Raw genomic sequence first — 24275 nt, forward strand, 5'->3', positions numbered from 1 at the left:
ACGGAGCGAGTTGACTGGGAGGCGGGTTGCGCATGCAGGTCGAGCTGCTAGTGAAAACGACACGTCGTATGCGAGCAAGCAGCCATGATTCCTCATCGTCTGTACGGGTGTGTGTTGTGACACACTTGATTTTTGTCAAGCGCTGGCGCATCTGAGCCGTCCAATCTGGAGTGATCGAAGCTCCAGATTAGGCCACGTCAGCGGCCAATTTCATTTTAATTTCCTTATTTTCTGAATTTCTTCAAACTTAAATAATTCACCAAAAATTTATTCGAGCTCCGAAATATCTTCCAAAAATTCCTACGGACTTGTAGGACTGGGTACTAATTATCTATGGCCTCAAAATATTATTTTCATCTCCAGAATTTTTGTGAAAAATACAACTTCTCTATATAAAATTCTGAAAAATTAAATAATAACCTAAAATGATTGTCCAACTTTGAAAATTCATAATACCTTCATCTAAACTCCAATTTCGACAAACCAAATGTCATTATTCTCAGAAAAATGAGTTCTACGCCACCAAGGTTTATCTTTAGTCATTTGGTCTTTAGAAAAATTCATCCACTTAGAGAAATAAATTTAACAAACCAAAAAAAAAAAAACTTAAAAATTCTAGAGTCTCACAACTTCCTCTATTTTTCCACAACTTGGGTCCCCATCTTCCTCTGTTTTAAACTTTGTTATTTCCTTGCCTCTTCCTCTATTTTTTTTCCTATGAATTGCATGAAGACAATGACCAGTGACTCAGTGAGATATCTTTCAAAGTTTCAACCCAAGTCAATCAAGTCAATAACACAAAGTTTCATTGACCATGACCCAAGTCAATCAACCTGTCCTGTACGTATTGAGACTGTTAAACACATCAGACATATGAATTGCATAATCATATATATGATCTTCATCCCAAAGAGGAAGAAGCAAAGAGTAAGAGCAGGGTCTGATACTCTGATCACTAATTATTATCAAAATTATGCCAATAATGACCCTCTTGTATTTTCTCTCTATTCTCGTTTACCTCAATTATCATTGCCCAAACACCACCACCTTCACCCCCAACTCCACCTTCCAAACCAACCTCAACCGCCTCCTCTCCACCCTCTCCTCCAATGCCACCTTCAAGACCGGCTTCTACAACGCCACCGTCGGCCAAAACTCCCACAACGCCGTCTACGGCCTCTTCCAATGCCGCGGTGACCTCACCACCGAACCTTGCAAAACCTGCATCAACACCACAACCTCCGAATCACGTAAACGCTGCCCAATTGAAAAAAGAGCTGGTGATCTGGTACGACGAGTGCATGCTACGCTACTCTAACCAGTCGTTCTTCTCCGTCGCCGTCGAGTCGCCCGTCTGGTGCATGCGGTACGTCCAGAACGCGACCGACGTCACCGACCCGACCCGGTTCAATCAAGTACTGGGGACGAGTATGAGTAAGGTGGCCACCGAGGCTGCCAGTGATGGCGGCAAGTTCGCTACCAACCAAGCGAATGTTAGTGCGCGGGACCTGACCACAGTTGTTTCGGTGTACAGCCTCGGGCAGTGTACGCTGGACCTGACCACAGCGGATTGCAAACGGTGTCTTCAGGGGGCTATAGCGCAGTTGCCAGATTGTTGTAGTGGAAAGGTTGGGGGACGAGTTCTGAATCCCTGTTGTAATGTCAGGTATGAAATTAAAGTGCAACGGCGCCTCAGCCGGCGGATCTTCCTCCCCTTCCTCCGGGCTCGCCCGTGAGGCCTAAAGGTAATTAAAGTGCAACCCTCTAGCTACTAGCCTACTACCATATTAATGAATTTAATTAATTGTGTCAAGAATATGCATGAATTTAATAATCTCCATCATTTCACTATGACAAACTTTAGCACATTGACAAAACATACAGTTGAAATATTCATAATCTGTTCAGAGGAGGCTTAGGTTTAGGGTTTTCAATATCTTTTCTGATTAATTGAATAAGACCACTAAAAGTGGTTTATATACATGGGCCTATAACTAAAATACAGGAATTAATAAACCACCTAATTAATTCTAATAATTACACAATAATCACACGTGTTGACTCACACCAACACTCCCCCTCAAGTTGGTGCATATATATCGCACATGCCCAACTTGTCTAGTGAGTCCAAAAACACCCGATTTGCCACAGCCTTGGTCAACACATCTGCAAGCTGATCTTCGGACTTCACAAATGGAAAGTTAATAATCTTCGCTTCAAGTTTCTCTTTGATGAAGTGTCGATCAATCTCAATGTGTTTTGTTCTATCATGCTGAACAGGATTATGTGCTATATCAATAGCAGATTTGTTATCACAAAACAAGTCCATAGGTTTGGTGGGTGGACATCCTAAATCAGTCAATAAATGTCTCAACCACAAAAGTTCGACTACTCCAAGTGCCATACCTCTGTATTCAGCCTCTGCACTCGACCTAGATACAACTGATTGCTTCTTACTTCTCCAAGTCACCAAATTTCCTCCTACAAAGGTAAAATAGCCTGAGGTAGACCTTCTATCATCTGCTGAACCTCCCCAGTCTGCATCAGAAAAACCTTCAACATTTACATGACCATGATTAGCAAACAACAATCCTTTACCAGGTGCAGATTTTAGATACTGTAAAATTCGCTCCACAGCATCCATATGAGGTTTGCACGGGGCATGCATAAACTGGCTTACTACACTAACCGCATAAGCAATGTCAGGTCTAGTGTGAGACAAATATATCAATCTTCCAACAAGTCTCTGATATCGCCCCTTATCTGCAGGCAAAGCCCCCAAACACTCAAAAAGTCTATGATTTTGCTCCATAGGAGTGACAGCTGGCTTACACCCAAGCATACCAGTTTCAGACAACAAATCTAAAACATATTTCCTTTGAGATAGGAATATGCCATGTTTAGACCGAGCCACTTCTATCCCAAGAAAGAACTTCAAGTCCCCCAGCTGTTTCATTTCAAACTCTTGAGACAAGTACCTCTGCAAATTAGAGATTTCCTCATAATCATCTCCAGTCAGAACCATATCATCAACGTAAATAATAAGAGCAGTAATCTTCTTCCCCCTTTTCTTTAGGAACAAAGTATGATCAAAATTACTCTGCCGATAACCATAGTTCTTCATCGCACGGGTGAATCTCCCAAACCAGGCTCTCGGAGATTGTTTAAGACCATATAAAGACTTTTTCAGTCTACACACCAATCTTGTATTATCAAACTCTGGTATACCTGGAGGAGGATCCATGTATACTTCTTCAGTCAAATCACCATGGAGAAAAGCATTCTTTACATCAAACTGAAGAAGTGGCCAATCTTTGTTAGCAGCCAAAGACAACAGAACCCGTACTGTGTTTAACTTGGCCACTGGAGCAAACGTTTCCAAGTAGTCTATGCCATAAGACTGTGTATACCCCTTTGCTACCAACCTTGCCTTATACCTTTCAACTGATCCATCAGCTTTGTGTTTGACTGCAAACACCCATCTGCATCCAACTGTCTTCTTCCCCTTAGGTAGAGAAACCAACTCCCAGGTTGAATTCTTCTGTAATGCCGCCATTTCTTCAGCCATAGCTTTGGTCCATCTAGAATCTGCAAGAGCATCCTGCAATCTACTAGGAATAGAAACAGAAGATAATTGCAGAACATACGATTCATATGACTTTGACAGCCTAACAGATGACACATGGTTATTAATTGAGTACCTAACTTTGGCATTTGGATCTGGCTCATATTTAGCTGGTGGTTGTCCTCGGTTAGACCGAGGAGGGAGTGTAAATTTAGAAGCATTAGAAACAAGATCTGAACCAGAATGTGAATCAAGAGTATTGTTTGTTACCTCAATGGATGAAGAAGATTGATTCAATGGAGTAGGAGAGATGGCGGTACTATCATGGAGTGGTGACTCCTCAGGCTCAGAATTTGTAGGTTCTTGTCCTACCATATCCTCAGTATCATCTTCAGTAATTTCTGCATCCTCAGTCTCATCCTTAGACACTGGGTGATCAGCAGTCTGTTCTGACTCTTCCTCACTACTACTCCCATAACCAAACTTATCAAAAAACAACACATCATCTCGATTCTGCACTTCACTAGAAACCTCCCCCTGAAGGGTAGAATCCAGTGGACGTGGAGAATAAAAAGGTTGATGTTCATGAAAAGTGACATCCATAGAGACATAGAAGCGCTGAGTAGAGGGATGATAGCACCGATACCCCTTCTGGGATGGACCATAACCAACAAATACACACTCCAAGGCCCGAGATGCGAGCTTAGATCGCTGATGAGAATGTAAATGGACAAAAGCAACACACCCAAAAACCCTGGGTTCCAAATGAAGGATACCTGGTAAAGAGACAAAATCTGAGAGAACATCCAACGGTCGCCGAAAGTCAAGAACACTAGACGGGGTCCGATTAATCAGATAGACAGCCGAACTCAAAGCATCACCCCAGAGTAAAGATGGCACGTGACCACCCAGAAGAAGGGACCGAGTGACTTCCAATAAATGCCGATTTTTGCGTTCAGCAACCCCATTCTGTTGTGGAGAATGAGCACAAGAAGTCTGATGAAGAATCCCCGTAGAAGCAAAATACTGAGTCAACTCAGTATTAACGAACTCACCGCCATTATCAGAGCGCAAAACTTTAATAGGACAGGCAAACTGGGTGAGAACCATTTTATGAAAAAGGCGAAAAACAGCACACACATCACTTTTATGTTTCAGAAGATAAACCCAAGTCATTCGAGTACAATCATCAATAAAAGTCACAAACCATCTCATTCCTTTATGTGTAACACATGGGGCAGGACCCCAAACATCCGAGTGTACTAAAGCAAAAGGAACATCCATACGTTTATCACAAGAAGGAAACACGGAACGATGGCTTTTGGCCAACACACAAACTTCACAATTAAAATCGGAAATGTTTAAACCAAGAAATAACGAGGGAAATAAACGTCGAAGATAACTAAAGGAAGGATGACCAAGTCGGCGATGCCACAACCAGATCTCCTTCTTATTTTCTGAGGAACCATCACGAACTAAACGCACAATGCCACTACTGTCTGAAGCGGAAACCCCATTATCCAGATAGTACAAACCACCACTCTTTCTACCACTGCCAATCTTCTCCTTGGTATGAATGTCCTGGAAAACACAATGAGTAGGAAAGAATGTGGCCACACAATTATGAGTTTTGGTTAGTTGACTAACAGAAATAAGATTACAATTTAGGGAAGGAACAAACAGCACATTATGCAAGGATAAAACAGAGGAGAAGGAGACCGTGCCGCCCCCTAGAACAGGAGATGACACCCCATTAGCATTAACAATAACTGGTTTAGGACAGACAGATGAAAAATGACTAAAAACATAACGATCAGAAGTCATATGATCCGTAGCACCTGTATCAATTATCCATGCACCATTACTAGTACAAGCAGAAGTACTCAAAACAGAGTTAGAGATACCTGACTTGGCAACAAAGCTGGAGGAACTAACAGAGTTCACCCTGGAGCTTGAGTTATCAACCTTCGGATTAGAAGAAGAAGAAGCTTTCATTCCCTTCGGATGCCACTCTGGATAGCCATGAAGCTTAAAGCATTTTTCGACCATATGAGTTGTACCCCCACAGTGAGTGCACTTCCGGTCAGGTTTCTTAGCATCTTTATTGGAGAATTTTCGGGCCGCCATAGCGACCGCTCCATCAATACCCCCCATCATAGCTTCTTGCCGATTAGCCTCGGAGCACACAATTGCATAGGCCGCCTGTAATTTAGGCAGAGGAGACATGGCAAGAATACGACCCCGAACTCCATCTAGATGAGAATCCAAACCAGCTAGAAACATGTATAATCTCTGAGAGTTAATCATAGTGGTATATTTTTCAACATCACTCGCATAATCCATAATGCAAGGTTCAATTGCATCAATATCCTGCCAAAGTTTTTGTAGCTTGCCAAAATAGGAAATAATAGATCCACCATTTTGACGTACAGAGATTACCTCACAATGGAGTTGGTAGGCTTTGGAAGCATCTTGGCTCACTGTATAAGTCTGTTTGGCCGCGTCCCAGATGTCCTTCGCCGTTGGTAGTCGAATAAAGAGAGAACGGACTTCTTTGGTCATAGCATCAAGAAGCCAAGACTTGACCATGCAATTCTCATCCTCCCATGTTTCAAACTCATCCGAATTCACATCTTCTGGAGCTGCTCGTGTTCCTGTGATAAAACCCCACCGTTTTCGACCTCTAATTTTATTTTGCACAATGAGAGCCCAATCAATATAATTCGAGCCATCAAGTTTCTCGGGTGAGACAAGTGATGACACATCCTGAGAGCTTAACGGAGGAAGAGCAGGCAACGGCAGTTTGGAGTTAACCACATCTTTGTTCTTATTTCCGTTCGAGCCTCCAGGACTAGAGGGAGGTGTTTGTGTTTGAGACATGATGGCACGTGGAGCAAACAGCCAAAAAACCACAAAGAGGAACAGTCCACTGCACTGCTACAGTACAAAGCACACAGAAAATCAACAAAAAACAAAAAAGCAAAACAGCGCCGCCACTACAAGCGACAGGCCAGGTCGGCGTCGCAAGGTTGGTCGACGGCGGGAGGGGGCAAGGTTGGTCGGCGGAGCGCAGGCAGAGGCGGAGCGACTCGCTGGTAGTTGACCCGAGCGACGAAGCAGGCGGAGCGGGAGATTATGGGTTCGGGTCCCACCGTGATCGCCAGGCGACGGCTGCTGATGCGTGGCGGAGGCGCGCAGGCTGACGTCTCTGTTGATCGGCTTGTGACAGGGGCGCGTAGGTAGACGTCACAGCTGGTCCGCGTGTGACAGAGGCGCGCAGGCAGGGGCGGAGGCGCACGAGGGAGACAGAGATGGTGGACGCGGGACCGACGTGGAGCAGCAGCAGAGAGTGAGCCGCACGCGACGGTGGCAGGGGTCCGGCCCGCGAGCGACGGTGGCAGGCGTCCGGTGGCGTCGCTGCTAAAGTCAGATAGCAGAGGAGCTTGCCAAGGAACAGTAGAATTTTTCAACTCTACAAAGAACTACAGTAGAATTTTGTCAGAGAAGACCAATGAACAGTAGAATTTTTCTGGAAAAACTCTTCAAAAAAACCAGTAGGATAGAGAACCATGCTCTGATACCATGTTCAGAGGAGGCTTAGGTTTAGGGTTTTCAATATCTTTTCTGATTAATTGAATAAGACCACTAAAAGTGGTTTATATACATGGGCCTATAACTAAAATACAGGAATTAATAAACCACCTAATTAATTCTAATAATTACACAATAATCACACGTGTTGACTCACACCAACATAATCATGGATCAAAATATATAGTTAAAAATTCATAATCATGGATCAAAATACATAGTTAAAAAATTCAATCTAGAGTACTATTGTTTATGCAGGAAAAAGCAAAATCCCAACGCGCACAATCGTCGCCATTGTTGCTCCAATTGCCGTCTCCATGCTACTTTTTGTATTGGGCTGCCGTTTCATAACTAGGAGAGCAAAAAAGAAGTACAATGCAATAGAGGAAGCAAGCGGTAAAAGAAAATAAATTACAGTTTGTGACATGATCATAAAGAACTTCTATATCATCGTCTTAATTTCTACATTATGCTCCAGTACGTAGTTAAGTCTTTTGAAAACTCAGTGCATTCACTGTTCGGTTGTGTAGGTGAGAATGACATGACTACTGTGGAGTCTTTGCAATTTGATTTTGGTACCATTGAAGCCGCCACAAACAATTTCTCTGATGAGAACAAGTTAGGTGAAGGTGGATTTGGTCAAGTTTACAAGGTATGAAATCAGTGCTTATTTAAAATCTACAAAGTTTCCATTTCCTGCATGAAAATCTTAAATCTGAATAATGTCAGAACCTAAGAACTAAGATGGGATTAAAAGTTTTGTAAAAATCACCATTCTATCGATTGATTAAAGTTTGTTCTCAGGGTATTCTCTCGAGTGGGGAAGAAATAGCTGTGAAAAGGCTATCACGAAGTTCTGGCCAAGGTGCAGAAGAATTTAATTAAGAATGAAATGGTATTGGTTGCCAAGCTTCAACACAGAAATCTGGTTAGGCTATTGGGATTTTGCTTGGAAGGAGAAGAAAAGATACTTGTTTATGAATATGTGCCCAACAAAAGCCTTGACTATTTTCAATTTGGTTTGTACACTGAAACATCTGATAGTCTTTCCTTATGCAAAAGCATTAGTTCAATACGTATTTGAATCCAATTCCTTGATTACTTGCTTTTGATGATTTTACAGACCCTGAGAAACAAGGACAATTGGATTGGTCAAGACGTTACAAGATTATTGGAGGGATTGCTCGAGGAATTATGTATCTACATGAAGATTCCCGGCTGAGGATTGTACACCGTGATCTCAAAGCCAGCAATATATTGTTGGATGGGGATTTGCATCCAAGAATATCTGACTTTGGCATGGCTAGGATTTTTGGGGTTGACCAAACTCAAGCAAACACAAATAGAATTGTGGGAACATAGTAAGTTCTCATTCATCTTTTCTTTTCCCCTCACGCCATCTGTTTTGCACAATCTTGATACTTCGTAATATCTGGATTAACTCATTGTTGAACAAAATTTTTAAATAAATAATAAATATTACCCAACATAATTTCACCCAAATTCATTTATGGAATAAGGGTTTTTATTATTTTGGGTACGACCCATTCAAGATGGAGTACATCTCTTAATTACGGTCCCTTGACTTAAGGGAACACCCTTTGATTCCAAATGCAATGAAACCAACGGATCACTTTGTGAGTGTTTAGATTTCCAATAGATAAAAGACCTATTGAAATAGAATTTATTTGTGATTGCGGTTGCACCCGTATTTTAGGTTGCCTACGTACCCACTGCAGGATCAAACCACACGTAGTTCAGTTTTTGGGAATTAAATGGGTGGATGACCCATTTAAATGATTTGTGTAACTTGGGTAGGGTTTAGAGCCCTTGGATTTGATTTGAGAAATTAATTCAGGGACTTTTGTGTGTAGAACTAATTTCTGAAGGATTTGGGTGGATTTGATTTGGTGCGAAATTAATTCAAAGAAATTTGTATGAATTAATTCCTAAGGGAATTTAGAGAATTTTGTAAATGAGGTTGAGTGTGAATTTTGCTCACATTGCCTACGTACCCATGATGGGATCAAACCGGACGTAGTTCGGTGAAAGAATTTGACTTGATTGGCTTTGTGCCATTTTTGGAGTTGAGTTTAGGATTTAGATTTGAGATATTTGGTTTTGTACCAATTTAAGAGAAATGGTTTTGTACCATTTGAGAAATGTGGTTTTGTACCAATTTGAGAATTTGGTTTTGTACCAATTTGAGAGTTTGAATTTGGGGTTTGGATTTGGTTTCAGTTTTGTACCGAGAGAGTTGGTTTTGTATCAATTTGAGAGTTTGAATTTGGGATTGGAGAAAAATGTGCCCATTAATATTTTCGTATCATTTATTTTTTTTAAATGACACATATTCTTATTTTTAATGGGTGAACATGAATTTAGTTGTATGCCCACTATAATTGTTTTGTATCAATTATTTATTAATTGATACATTTTATATTTTTTTTAATGGGCAAACTGATTTGAGAAAGGTCGATTGGACTTTGTACCAATTATTTGTTAATTGGTAAAAATTCATTTGCTAATGGGAAATTTAACCGAATATTATCCCATTAAACTTGATATAAACTTTGCACCAGCTACATGTTAACTGGTATTTTCTTTTGTGGGTTGGAGTCTACACCCAATCCGAATGGACTGATATGTTGCTTCTTTTTTTTTGTTTAGAGGATACGGGCTTAAGACTTTGCTTGGGCTGCAACCATTTTTTTTTGTCTTTTATGGGTTAAGCCTTTACATATCACTTTAGGCCTTTGTCTTTTCCTCTTGCTTGCTGCGCCTTCTTCTTTTCTTTCTTTGTTCCACAACCCATGCAAATCATCCACCAAATTTACATGCATTCTTTTGTCTTTTAAAAAGACTTGTCTTCAGATGCATAGCCCACTAGATACCAAAAGGTAGTCTGGTCCTTGACTTTTGTGCACAAGGCCCAAAAGATGGATGCAATGGTATTAAACCATTAAACTACAAATTAACAACACCTGCTGCCTTAAGAGTTTTCTTTGACGCATGGAAAGGTAAGTCTCACACTTGTAGTTTAAAGTATTTTGAAGCAAGGCTTCAAGAGAACTTGATTTTCTCTTCCCTGTGTACCAATACTGCCGCGGACTATTGCTTTTTTGTTTGTTTGCAGGTACCTTTCTCATCTGCTTTGGATCATCTTAATCAGCAGACTAACTGCATTTTTTTGTAACTCAACGCACCATGGATTCAGCCCAATCCGTTCGGTGCTTGAGATATATGGATTCAACAGAATCCTTTATGGTTTCAGCCGAAACCAATTTGGAGATGGATTCAGCCGAATCCTTTGATAAATTTTGGTGGTTTCAGCCGAAACCGATTGAGAGAAAAATGGATTCAGCCGAATCCTTTGATGAATTTTTGTGGTTTCAGCCGAAACCGATTGAGAGAAAATGGATTCAGCCGAATCCTTTGGTAAACTTTTTTGAGGTTTCAGCCGAAACCAAATATTGAAAGGAGCAATGAATAAAAGAAGTGTCATCTACCTAGCAGTGGCAAAGCTTTGGTGATGGCAAATATACGTTCCTCTTCTTCCTGCAGCCTTTCGGTGTCTTCTCTCCTCTTTCTCTCCTCTCTTTTTTTTTGAACCCCTTATGCTCTATTTATAGAGTCCATGGGAAGTCCAAGTGATGAGATCAGATGGAGATGAGATAACTCTCTCCATTTAAATTTAAACTCATCAGATAAGAGATAATTAAGCTTTCAGATAAATCCACATTATCTCACTTTTCAATTTGTTTTCATTTGAAATTAATGTGGCACATGGCATATGGGGATCTTATCTCAACCTCAACCTTTGTATTTTTTTTTTGAATTTTTTTACGGTTCAACACTCATACGAGGATGATATTATCTTTGAATCATAGTTCATGCTCTGTGTATAGTGGAAGCCATTAGCCTTGAACCAAATTGAAATGGATTAAATTATAAAATTGAATATGAAAAGTTTCCTCATTATCCTTTTCCTAAAATTTCTATACTGATGATGATGCTGCTGTAGCTGCTTGCAGTGGATACATTGCTCCGGAATATGCAATTCACGGACAATTTTCTGTCAAGTCCGATCTATATAGTTTTGGTGTTTTAGTGTTAGAAATTATCAGTGGCAAAAAGAACAGTCATTTCCTTGAAATGAATTCTGCTGAGGACATCGTGAGATATGTAAGCTTAAACCGAAAACTGTAGTTTTGTTCTCCTGTGCATCTTGACTACCATTGATAACAACATAAATTAAACTGTTGAGTTCATGCAGGCTTGGAAACTATGGAGAGATGGGACAGCTTTGGAATTGTTGGATCCAAGAATGAGAGATTCTTATTCGAGGAGCGAAGTTAAGAGAGGTATCCATATTGGGTTACTTTGTGTTCAGGAAGATCCAACTGACCGGCCTACAATGCAATCGGTAGTTCTCATGCTTAATAGTTACTCTGCCACTACCCCAACAGCCAGCATTTGTCTTTCGAAGTAGTACAACCGAGGGGTACATGCCAAGGATAACACTGGAGTCTGGTCAATCTATCAGCAAGTCAACTCCGTCTATTGATGATGTATCTATCACCGAAGTATACCCTCGATAGTTTGAGTAAATTCACAAGGTCTTATCTAGTAGTAATATCTAGTTGCATATGACTGTTGTTAGGACTCTGAGTTTCAATATCTTTATTTTGAGTAAACATTGTATCTGCCTACTATGAGTGTACGACCCAGTCCATAGTCTTAGGACCTATACATGTGAAGACCAAAGAGAAAGATAAACCTTTTCCACATAACGTGATAGACATGTTTTAGCATTCACACCTGTGTGTTGTCGTCTTGGAAAAGACTTCTGGTTTGTCGTCTGGGTTAAACCTTGTTCAGTTTATGGTTGCCTATACCCCTTTAAATCCTTGCTCCCAAGTTCCCAACACAAGCACAAAGTCAATCCTCAATAGGAAGAATGTATAATGAAATTAATTAGGTAGTTCTGGTCACATCACTGTCTTATATTAATGGCTGGAGTTATGAATACAAACTTATTTTCTGGTCATCTTAGACTCTGTCTGCAAATAATCAATAATATCTAACATCAAATACCAAAAATTTGTAGAAGAAGCTTGATTTTTACCGGAGTGAGACCGACACATGAGGTGGTCGTGGTGAGGGGTTGTTATCTAGAAAGGCAATGGGGTTCGCCGAAAGAGTTTCAAGAGTATTTGCAACCTAAGGCAGAGTGCTCAGCTTGTTATACAGAATAATGTATTTGAGTGTAAAACAACAATGACTGTTGGCTACATGTTCCTAGACCAAGAGTCTCATCCTAATACCCTGAAAATGCATGAGACAGCTTCAAATTCATATGGTTGCATAAAATTGAACCCTTCTTCAATTAATGAAGACCGAAAGAAAAACAAAAACACAGTTTGGCTGAAAAGTCCATCCCATGCATTAGTCTTGTCCCTCTATCCCCAATTCGTATTCATCAATGACTTTTCAATAATCTTTGTTTCCACAATTCAACTCTTATTGGCCACCAGCTTAACGATTGCAGCCTCACAAATCATAACTCCTGTCAATTTATTGCATAGTACATCTCAAAAAGAACCAGAGAGACAAAAAAAAAAAATGAAGAAGAAAAGAAAAAATTAGACCGTCAAACACGGAAAAAAAGGGAAAAGATTGCCCTATTGTGGCACGAAATTCATGTGCCCTAATTCTATGTGGCAAAGTAAAATAATACACATCATTTTTTTTCTTTTTGGTGATTATACACATCATCATATATTTTTTTAAATCAAATTAACATCATTTTTATTGAAAGACTATCTTACCCATACCAAATCTAATGGCTATAGTTTACTTTACATTGTTAATTTGTTATCTTCCTTCCTCCAACATTCAAAACCTGCAACCTATAATCTGCAACACACGTTGAAATTCTCCAACAACAACTTTGAATGTTCTCCAACTCCAAGTCTCCAATGTTTAAATCTTCTCTCAAATGATCCAACACTCGTTTATTCGATCTCTTTAAGAATAAAATTCTCTTATCTAGAACAATTATTTGTGTCTCTGTGTAGATTATATCTAGAACTGAACAAAAAAAAGATTTAACCAAGAATCCTACTTGGAAATTAAATTAACTCTTAATTAATTAGTCTACACTTGGTCTTCAACTTTATACTGGCACACAAGTAATCAACACAAACAAAGAACAAAGTGTACCTGCACATGGCCAAGCAATTGTCAGTGTGAAGGATTTAGCTTTTTTTTTTTTTTTTTTAATAAGAGCAAAAGACTTCAGTTATTCTTTTTCTTTGTCAGCGATTAGTAAAAGCATTAAGGCAGCAAAGACTAATGCACCAATTGCAGTACAATAGAGTTGTAATTCACTAGTTATTTCAGATGCTCGCCAAATCTGAAAAAAATCAAAGGTTATTTGTATTCCCAAATAATATGAAAAAGATTATGTGTAGATCAGGATTATATCTAGAACAATTATTTAATGTATGAGTTGAACAAACTTCTTCTAAATCGTAGTTGCAATAAGAGAGATGATATAGTAGATTTTTAGGGTTCTAAAATTAGAGAAAGATGATGAACATATGTGTAGAGGTTTTAATTTTGTCATGAAACCGTTTTGAAATCTTTTTCTTTTTGTAATTTAATTAATGTTTTGTAGAATTTTAAACAAGGTTATATTAGTCTTTTTAAAAGCTTATGTGGAAAATATATTATTAGATGTATTAAATAATTTAATTGACAAAAAAATTTCATGTCATTAGGGCACATGCCCTATTAGGGCACTCTAGCATTGCCCTATATGTTATATATGTTTATTATAGTTTTTAGTATAGTTTATAGGTTTATAGTATATGTTTATATATGTTTATAGTATAGTTTATACTTTATAAGATTAGTCTATAATTTATAGGTTGTATATACTATACTACTAGGGTATATGTATATATATATATACTAAAACAATTATAGTTAAAGGTATATATATGGTTTAGGGTATAGATCGAGTATAATAGTATAGGTAATTGGTATAGAGTATACTAATATAGGGTATATGAGTATATGAGATAAGGTATAGGGTATAGGGTATAGGGTATAGGGTATAGGTATAGGGTATAGGATATGGGATTTAGGGTATACCAGTTTTTATCTGGTTTCTAGATAACCGAACCAACCAAATTGATATTCGATCTCAGTTAACCAAATCAATCGATTTGGGCTAGGCTTGGTTTGGTTTTAGTTCTCGAATTGGCCATTTCGAAAATGTTGGTTTGGTTACGGGTATGCCTCTGTGGTTCGGTTTTTCGAACCATGCACACCCCTAATGTAAAGTATATAAACCAACAAGAAAGTTATAACAACATTTCATAGCGCCTAACAACATTAGTTAACACAACTATCTAAAATTTAGACTTAAATCTCCCCAAATCCAACCTCCTTTTGTGGTATATATACCAATGGTTTCATCACCTTTTACTCAGGTAGAAAAAATGTGGAAGAAAAATAAGAACTACATACAATCATGGAAGGCTTGGTGTTGAAAAAATAAAAAAGATCGAAGAAAAATATGAGAGGAAGAAGAAGATCGAAGATTGATGATGAAGAAGGATCGAAGAAAAAGAAAATTAAAGAAGATCAAAGAAACCACAAACATAACCAAAGCAAAATAGCACGTTACTTACCTGTAAATATGATGAATGGAAACTTGAAAAACACTACAAAAAATGCCGTGTGGAACTTTTGAAATTGTTAACCTAAAGAACTGGTGAGGATGAAGGCCATGTGGACAACGTAAATGATGTTTGTAAAGCTTCGAACGTTCACGCAAAACACGAATTTGGACAACATAATGAGGTTTGAAATTTGAAAAAAAAAAATTAGAAAGGAAAATATTAAATTTCAAAGTCAAACGTCAATTAATTACCAAAATAAGAAATGATAATACCTTGAAATAAGACATTAATTGACAACATTAAAATTTACCTTTTTTCAACTCAGAGCGTAAAAGAGAAAATCACTAAATGAATTTTCTATAGAAATTGGAAAATCCTATGTGGCAAATTTAAAAATTGGTGTATATCCAATTTTACCAAAGAAATACGGTAATATCAAAATGGGTCTCCCAAAATGGTATCTCTAATTAATCCAAAAGTAAAATTGTCAAGATGCAATGTGAAATAATAAAGGGTAATGCTATGGTGCTCTAATTTGGTGCCCTAATGACATGTCTTGACTTCTATTCTCACTTCACCCCTAGGGTTTATTTACTATTTCACCCCCAAAAGTAAGACTTATTTACTATTTCACTCCTTGAAAGTAACATCAATTCTCACTTCACCCCTTAAGGTTTATTTTGTATCACATTACCAACTGAAATTAATTCTCGTGTATCACTTTGCCAACTTTCTATTTTTACAAACTTTAAAAATTAATTAAAAATAGTTATGGACTCGGAAAAATACATGAAAAACTTCTACATATATTTTTACAAATTTTAAAAATTAATTAAAAATAGTTCTGAACTCAAAAAAATACACGAAAAATTCATACGGACTCTTCTTGACTAGTACTAATTTACTATAGGGTCAAATTACCAATTTTTCATCCGAGTGTTTCCAGAAAATTAAAATACTCTAGACTCTTTGGTAAATCATAGGATAATCTCCCGAACTCCAAAAAATACGAGGATTCCATCGTTGGTCTTCTAAACAATAATACTACCTTTCTTGTGAACACTTTCTACCCAAAAGACCTCTCGGTCTTAGAGGAAAATAAATTGTCCTCTATAAAATAAATTATGGAAAAATTGTAGAATTTCCATAAAGTTACGAAAGAATTCTCTAAAACAAGTTTTTGGTAATTTGCAAAATATTTTTGAGAATACATCGGAGAATTTACTGAAATTTTAGAAATTTTATAGAGGGAAATTTATTTTAATTTTCTAGAAATCAATTTGAACTTCCCAAATTTTCTGGAAACTCTCAGAGGGCAAATTGGTAATTTGACCCCAGAGTAAATTAGAACTAGTCAAGGCGAGTTCGTAGAAATTTTCCGTATATTTTTCTGAGTCCGGAGGTATTTTTAATTAATTTTCAAAGTTTGTAAAAATAAGAAATGCATGGGCAAAGTGATACACGAGAATTAGTTTCAGGGGATAATGTGATACAAAATAAACCTTAGGAGGTAAAGTGAGAATTGAAGTTAGTTTTTGGGGACAAACTAGTAAATAAGCCTAAAACTTTTAATATTGAACGTAAGTATATCATACAACAATTAGATGACATATGATGTATATGTCATCTAATTGTTATATGATAGAATTTTCTTATAATGAAAAACTATATTTTTTACACTTAATCATCTAAACTAGGGCTGGGTCGGTTGACCGAAAAATCTGAATCGTAACCGAATTCCGATGTCACCGATCTGAGAAAAACCGTTCCTAAGGCTAATTGCTTCATCGGTTCGGTAATCGACCGAACAGTGGGGGGGCGATGGCGAGGGCGATAGGGAAATCCCTAAACCGTCGATATACCAATACCGATAGTATATATATATATATATATATTCTTTATTTATTTTTCTTGTTTGATTTAAAATTGACCGTTGGATGTAGGGTGCATGATAAAGATCTTCAAGTGGGGAACTAAAAACTGAACGGTGGTGAACTTATGAACGATCATGAATTTTCTTTATCGGAGATCGGTGCATGATCTTATCTCTGCATGATCTTTATCTCCGATTTGTGAACTTATGAACGATCATGCATTAAAAAACTAAACGATGTAGGGTGCATGATAAGTTCACCACCAGATTCTAAAAAATATATCTCCGATTGAGATAAATTTTTGCAGAGATGATCTTCAATTAGGAAACTAAAAACTGAACGGTTCGAATCGTTGGAAACACGATCAAGATGTATGGTTATACATACATAAAAATGCACACACAAAAAGCACTTAAGACCTTTGGGCGACAAAGCTATTTAGTCGCTCAAAGTACCTTTAGGCAACGATAGGTTGGTTTCGTCGCTTAATGTACTTTGGCCGACGTAATGACTGCGTCGCTCCAAGGAATGTTAGGTGACGAATTCATGATATTCGTTGCTCCAAGCAACTTGAGGCGACAAAACTACTTCTTTGTCACTCAAAGTATGCCTTCAACGCCATTTTGGCACGTAACTTTGGGTGGCACAACATTTTCGTCGCCCAAACCAACATTTGGGCGACAATGGTGATGTTTGTCGCCTATGGGTTTTTGAAGCGACGAAATTGTGCGTCGCTCAAACTTGTTAGATTTTAAGCGACGAAATGTCAAATTCATCGCCCAAAGTTGTTTGAGGCAACGAATGTGGATTTGTTGCCTGAAACAATGTTTCTTGTAGTGTCCCCTTTTAAAATTTTTTCCTCAAACTTCCTATTATGCCTTTAAACAAAAAACTTACACGAAAATAAAGAAAAGAACTAGAAACCCCACCCAATCACACACACAAAAAAAGAGGTCTTTTAGTCATGAAATTTACAATGACTAATTATAATTCTAAATTGACAAGAGCTGTGACTTAACCTTTTGCTATCAGATTTTAGTTACGACATTATTTATGTAAAATATATGTATTTTCAAGACCAAATGTTGTCACAACTAAAAATGAAATTTGTGACATTAAATTTCATCACTAAAGGTTTTAGTCACAACACCCTTTTAAAATTTTTTCCTCAAACTTCCTATTATGCCTTTAAACAAAAAACTTACACGAAAATAAAGAAAAGAACTAGAAACCCCACCCAATCACACACACAAAAAAAGAGGTCTTTTAGTCATGAAATTTACAATGACTAATTATAATTCTAAATTGACAAGAGCTGTGACTTAACCTTTTGCTATCAGATTTTAGTTACGACATTATTTCTGTAAAATATATGTATTTTCAAGACCAAATGTTGTCACAACTAAAAATGAAATTTGTGACATTAAATTTCATCACTAAAGGTTTTAGTCACAACTAAGTGTAATGGCTTGGTTTTCTCAAAAAAAAAAAAAAAGGAATGGCTTGGTACTAAATATACCATTATGACTGTTTAGTCACAATTATGACTAAAGAGTCGTAATAAAATGACCTATCTTTTTCTTGTGCCACCCGCACGCCCCCTGCCACCGCACCCCGCCTTCCGCGATGGGTGGGGGTGCTGTTGGTTTTCTTTTTCTTTTTTTATTATTAGATTTTAGTATGTTTATTTATTTTGTTTTCAAGAATAAAATTGGAACCATCAAAATAATTTTTGAGAAACTCAGCATTTGATTATTATATCCACTATTCAAAGAAATTCTCCAATTTGATTCCCATTAATTCTTAATTTTTCTTATTCTTTTTATAAGGAAGATTAAAATGGTATTTATAAAAATAAAATAATAAATGAATAATGACATATTTTTAACTAAAACAATATTTTGATAGGTTTTTTTTTTAAAAAAAACCCATATCTAGAACCCCATGAACAACCTGGCCTGGTTGCAAAAAATGGTACCAAACTGGTCCTCGGCACGACCTGCCCGCGTAGCAGCTACCTCGCTGCCAATTAAGCTTCCCTGCCGAGCCCAGCTGCCCTTCGCACCCAGCAGCCAAGCTCCAACTCCTCCCTTTTGTTCTATAGAGTATTTTAGGCTTAGGTATTTGACCAAATACATATTCCAGAGATTATCAATTCTTATATTTTGGGCAGCCTAATCTAATAAATCTGATTATGGGGCACATCCCATACACGTTGCATAAAAGTCAGAGTTTGACTCACTACTCCAAAAATAAACATCTCGGCTATTCATCAACTATCTTATGGAAAAACACGGAATATAAATTCTCCAAATTTAAAAAACTAAAAAATAATAAATTAACAAAGGTTTTTTTTACCCAAATACCACCTGGACTATAAGAGATGTGCTCACATACCATCCAAATTTTTTTTCTTGTCAATTTATCACCTGAAGTATTAATATGCACCAATGTGGCACCTGCTATCTATTTCTGTCAATTTTTCTATTAACTTAAAGGGTAATATTGTCAATTCATATTATAAAATATTTGAAAAACAAAACTAAAATCCAAACACACTTAAAAAAAGAACAAACCTAGCCAACCCACCCTCATCCCCGACGCCGACCCATCCCCAATGATACCGGCCTCCTTTCCTCTCCTTCCTCCTCTCTTCTTAATTATACTTAAGGGCAAATTAGAAAGTTTGAGAAAAAGGTTGATGATTTAACAGAAAAATTAACTGTAGGTGTTACATTGACACATATTGATATTTTAGGTGATAAATTGGCAATAAAAAAAGTTTAGGTGGTATGGAAGCACACCCCCTATAATTCAAGTGGTATTTGGATAATAATTGCCATTTCTTTTGACCCATATTACGCGTTAACATAAAGAAGAATGCAATGGATGTGGTCCACTGCAAGAACACTTTGACTATCAATGAGATGTGGTCCACTGCAACCGCACTCCCGTTTCAATGGCATCCATTTATTTTAAGATATTCAACTAGTCCTCAAAATTCATTAATAATTAACCAGCAGTCCCGTCTCTGTCAACATTTCTATTCAAACATGCAGCATGACCTGTGTAACAACCTCTCTGGTCAAAGAAGCTAGCTACATATATATGTTTGATAAGTGAAAATATTATCTAAGGAACCTACCTAGCTAGAAAGATGTAAGAATATGCATAGAATTAACTAGTAATAAAATTACTGTATGTAAGCTAGGTTGATTTATGATTTGGTACAAAACCGAGTACTATTGGTAGATCATTTGATAGAAATGCAAGCGTGGACAACTAATATTTTAACTTTTTGAATCTTAACTAGCGTAGACATATTTATTTATAACAAAAAAAAAATGTTATATACTTATATGTCAAATTATTTGATATACAAAAGTTAAAAGAATAGTTAGTATTTCAAGTATTATTTTTAGAAAGACTTAGAGTTCAGTTCATTTTATAAGTTTTTTTTAGATTAAAACTGGTAGTGATTTAAGATTTTTAATCAAGTCCTTTTATTTTTTTTCTTTGACGGCTTTATGTTAGGTTTACCCCGAAATTTTAGGCAGAAAACCGAACATGCAACCTCTACAAAGCCCACTTTACATTTTAGGAGGGGAAATACCCTTCAAATCAGAGGAGAACTGTATTATGAATTAAAATAATTTTTTTATAAATTAAAATGATTTTATTATGAATTAAATTTTTTTTATAAATTAAAGAATTTTATTATAAATTAAAAAAAATTTCTTATAAATTTTAAAACACTCCCAATTTTCATCTAAATTTTTTTTTTTTTTTTAAACCGAAACCTAATTATCTCTTATTTTTATTCGTTACATTGTCTGCATTACTGGACCCATAATTATGTGTTCTCGATCCGTTGACTAGTTTTCATTACATATTGATCATAATTTATAATCTCATCCCCTTAGCCCTTACAGACCAGCAAAAGGCAACACACACTAGTGCTGGAAATGGTTTCCTCATCAAGATTTCTATCCTTCTTTTCTCCCATTTTTCTGCTACTCATCATCACTCAATTAGCCCTTGCTCAGCCACCTTTTCTATACCAATTCTGTTTAAACGACAAAGGCAACTACACCACCAACAGTAGCTACCATAAAAACCTCAATACCCTTCTCACCTCCCTTCCCTCTACCAACGGCAATGGCTACGGCTTTTACAACTCCTCCTACGTCAGCCAAGACTCCCCCAACGACCAAGTTTATGCAATCGGACTCTGTAGAGGAGATGTCAACGTCTCCGATTGCCGTTCTTGCCTTAATGACTCTACACATGCTCTCACACAGCTCTGTCCCAACCAGAAGGAAGCTCTTGGTTGGTACGACAATTGTATGTTACGCTACTCAAACCGCTCCATATACGGGGTCGTTGAAACTATGCCCGCTTTCTATTTATGGAACCCACAAAACGTAACCTCCTCAGGTGTTGATGGGTTCAATCAAGAGCTTAGGACCTTACTGGAAGGCCTGAGAACTGAAGCTGCTGCTGGTGGTTCTCTTCGTAAGTTTGCAATCGGAAACAGAAGCGCTCCGACTTTTCAAACAATATATGCACTTGTGCAGTGCACGCCGGACCTGTCGGAGCTAGAGTGCAGCGATTGCTTGGATGGTGCTTTTGGAGATATCCCAACATGTTGTGCCGGAAAAGTCGGTGGGAGAGTTGTTAGACCCAGCTGTAACTTTAGATATGAGGTCTACCGCTTGGTTGACCCAACAACTGTGGAACCACTGCCTTCGCCGCCACTGCCACCACCACCAATATTTCCTCCTCCACTATCGACCAACACTAATACCACAATTTCAGGAGGTACGTATATATACATGTCCCATATTGCATTTGAAGTTTGGAAGCGCCTTCCAAATTCATATTCTTCTGTTGAAACTCATGTCATTTTTTTTATTTTATGTTTTAACATATATATATATATTGTTTTTTTTTTTTTTTACATTAGAGGGAATCAAATTCTAGATCTAGCCTATCCAAATTCCAAACCTATTACCTTACCAATCCTATTATCCTTCATCAATTTTTCTTTTAATAATTCGCAGATGTTGTTGGATTCTCAAACTTTATTGATTTGATGATAACTCATGATTAATTCGTTAATTAACTGTTAGCTACTGATATGGATCACCTAATGTATGTTGAGAATGCTTTGATCAGAAAAGATTTCTTGTTTTTGCAGGATCGAAGAGTAACAGATCCCGGACTATAATCATTATTGTTGTGCCAATCGTTGTTTCTCTAGTACTAATTATATCAATCTATATTTGCTTAAGAATAAGGAAGACGAAGGCAAAACCTGAAGTACTTCAAGGTACTGAAACTAAATCAACTTTATTGAACATTTACATTCCATTTGATTTGGCAAAGCCTGAACGAACTTTTTTGTTAACTTGTTCCTCAGGCGAAGATGCAGATGAAATTAGAACTGCGGAATCCTTGCAATTCGACTTTGGCACCATCAGAGTTGCGACAGATAATTTTTCTGAAGCAAATAAACTTGGACAGGGTGGATTTGGTTCGGTTTACAAAGTAATCATACAACATTAGATATATATAATGGGCAACATTATTTATGTTTAAGAATTAGATACATTACGTTTCAGATTCCTTGAATGCAACTCATATTATTCTTTTTATTTCTTTGTTTTATTTTTATCTTTTTTCAGGGTAGACTTTGCAATGGAGAAGATATAGCAGTGAAAAGACTCTCTATGGATTCTGGACAAGGAGATTTAGAATTTAAAAATGAGGTCTTGTTAGTGGCCAAGCTCCAGCACAGAAATTTAGTTAGGCTCCTAGGTTTTTGCCTAGAAGGAAGTGAAAGGCTTCTTGTCTATGAATTTGTCCCCAATGCAAGTCTCGATCACATCATATTTGGTATGGCTAGAATTCTAACTTTTTTTTTTTTAATTAGCATTGAGAGGGGGTATTTTAAATAGTCCATTTGTTTGGCATGCAACAAACACCATATATAACCGAAATCTTATTTTGCATGATCGAATATATAGACCCAAACAAGCGCGCACAATTGGACTGGTATAGGCGCTACAAAATTATTGTAGGCATTGCTCGAGGGCTTGTTTACCTTCATGAAGATTCTCGCCTTAGAATTATTCATCGTGATCTCAAGGCTAGTAACATTTTGATAGATGAAGAAATGAACCCCAAAATTTCAGATTTTGGTATGGCAAGATTGTTCGTGCTTGACCAAACACAGGGAAACACCAGCCGAATCGTAGGGACCTAGTAAGTACCCCAACATTCTCTAAGGACTTGTTATTTGTTTTAAGCTATATATATATATATATCAAAAGTTTCACTAATCTTCATTCATATTATTTAAAGTTGGCCTTTCTTGTTGTTCATGTGCAGCGGATATATGGCTCCAGAGTATGCCATGCATGGACACTTTTCTGTTAAGTCCGATGTTTATAGTTTCGGTGTTTTAGTTTTAGAGATAGTAAGTGGACAAAAAAATAGTTGTTTCCGCCATGGTGAGAACGTGGAGGATCTTCTAAGCTATGTAAGTAACAATATTTATAGTTTTGATTTATTACTGCAATTGAATACAACGAAAGAAAGAAGTTTATCTCTAATTGTGTTTCTGCATGCAAATTCACAAATCATTTCAGGCATGGAAAAGTTGGAGGGAAGGGACAGCTTCAAATCTCATAGATCCCACATTGAGGAATGGTTCAAGAACTGAAACAATGAGATGCATCCACATTGGACTATTATGTGTGCAAGAAAATATAGCTGATAGGCCAACCATGGCTTCTGTTGCTCTAATGCTTAATAGCCACTCTCTCAGTCTCCCAATACCCTCAAAGCCAGCATTTATGCATAGTAGTGTTGGTTCTGACATGTGTTTGGGATGGGATAATAATTCAGGAGTGACAACTGGGTCGGATCGATCCAAGACTAACGCTGTCAAAGCATCGGAAAATGAGGCTTCCATGATTACCGAAGTATATCCTCGCTAGGTACGTAGTGCTTGAAGATGAGAACTGGGTTTATGAAATTATAATGTAATTTAGCATCCCTTTTATTCTTTTTCCGTTTCAATGGTTTGGTTCATTCATTGTTTAAGTAGGTGCTGAATAAGGTTTGTGTTTGCCTTGAAAATCACGGCCTAGGTTGTAATGGAAAGTAAGACATTTGGTGCTTTTCTTGTACGCGAATGTGTCGTCACTCAACCTAAAATGGTCCGACTTCAAAATGAATAATGGAGTTGAATGTACAAATATAATCAAACTACGGAGCGACCGAGGACCATTGAAAACTAGAAGGTCAAATTAAACAAGCTATGGAATTTAAGGTGCTTTATTTACTAGTCATACTGAAAAACAAAATGCCCAGTTCATAAATACGTACGGAATACAATGAACAAGTAAGAGTATATTTAACCCACCTAAAATGACGAGCTGACTCCCCTTTTAAAAAATTTTCCTCAAACTTCCTATTATGCCTTTAAACAAAAAAGTTACACGAAAAATAAGAAAAGAACTAGAAACCTCACCCAAACACACA

The 24275-nt window shown here is 37.3% G+C and overlaps 1 protein-coding gene and 1 pseudogene across 1 annotated transcript; both read left to right on the forward strand.

The window, feature by feature from the left end:
• The first annotated feature begins 964 nt into the window (after window positions 1–964).
• On the forward strand, window positions 965–11757 carry LOC147298645 (cysteine-rich receptor-like protein kinase 25; annotated as a pseudogene).
• Window positions 11758–20638: 8881 nt separating this feature from the next.
• Window positions 20639–23920, forward strand: LOC147298646 (cysteine-rich receptor-like protein kinase 25). The gene is made up of 7 exons (XM_086248273.1): window positions 20639–21545; window positions 21925–22056; window positions 22147–22274; window positions 22412–22622; window positions 22754–22991; window positions 23118–23268; window positions 23378–23920. The coding sequence occupies exons 1-7, from the start codon at window positions 20690–20692 to the stop codon at window positions 23726–23728; spliced, it is 2067 nt and encodes a 688-aa protein (XP_086104399.1). The 5' UTR covers window positions 20639–20689; the 3' UTR covers window positions 23729–23920.
• The last annotated feature ends 355 nt before the right edge of the window (window positions 23921–24275 follow it).

This window comes from Dryas octopetala, chromosome 1 (genome assembly GCF_963921425.1).
Source record: "Dryas octopetala chromosome 1, drDryOcto1.1, whole genome shotgun sequence".
NCBI lineage: Eukaryota > Viridiplantae > Streptophyta > Magnoliopsida > Rosales > Rosaceae > Dryas > Dryas octopetala.

Coding starts and splice junctions, on each gene's coding strand:
- LOC147298646 (XM_086248273.1), top strand. CDS start 20,690: ATGGTTTCCTCATCAAGATTTCTATCCTTCTTTTCTCCCATTTTTCTG. Junction 22,992..23,117: donor AGCCGAATCGTAGGGACCTA/GTAAGTACCCCA, acceptor GTTCATGTGCAG/CGGATATATGGCTCCAGAGT. Junction 23,269..23,377: donor TGGAGGATCTTCTAAGCTAT/GTAAGTAACAAT, acceptor AAATCATTTCAG/GCATGGAAAAGTTGGAGGGA.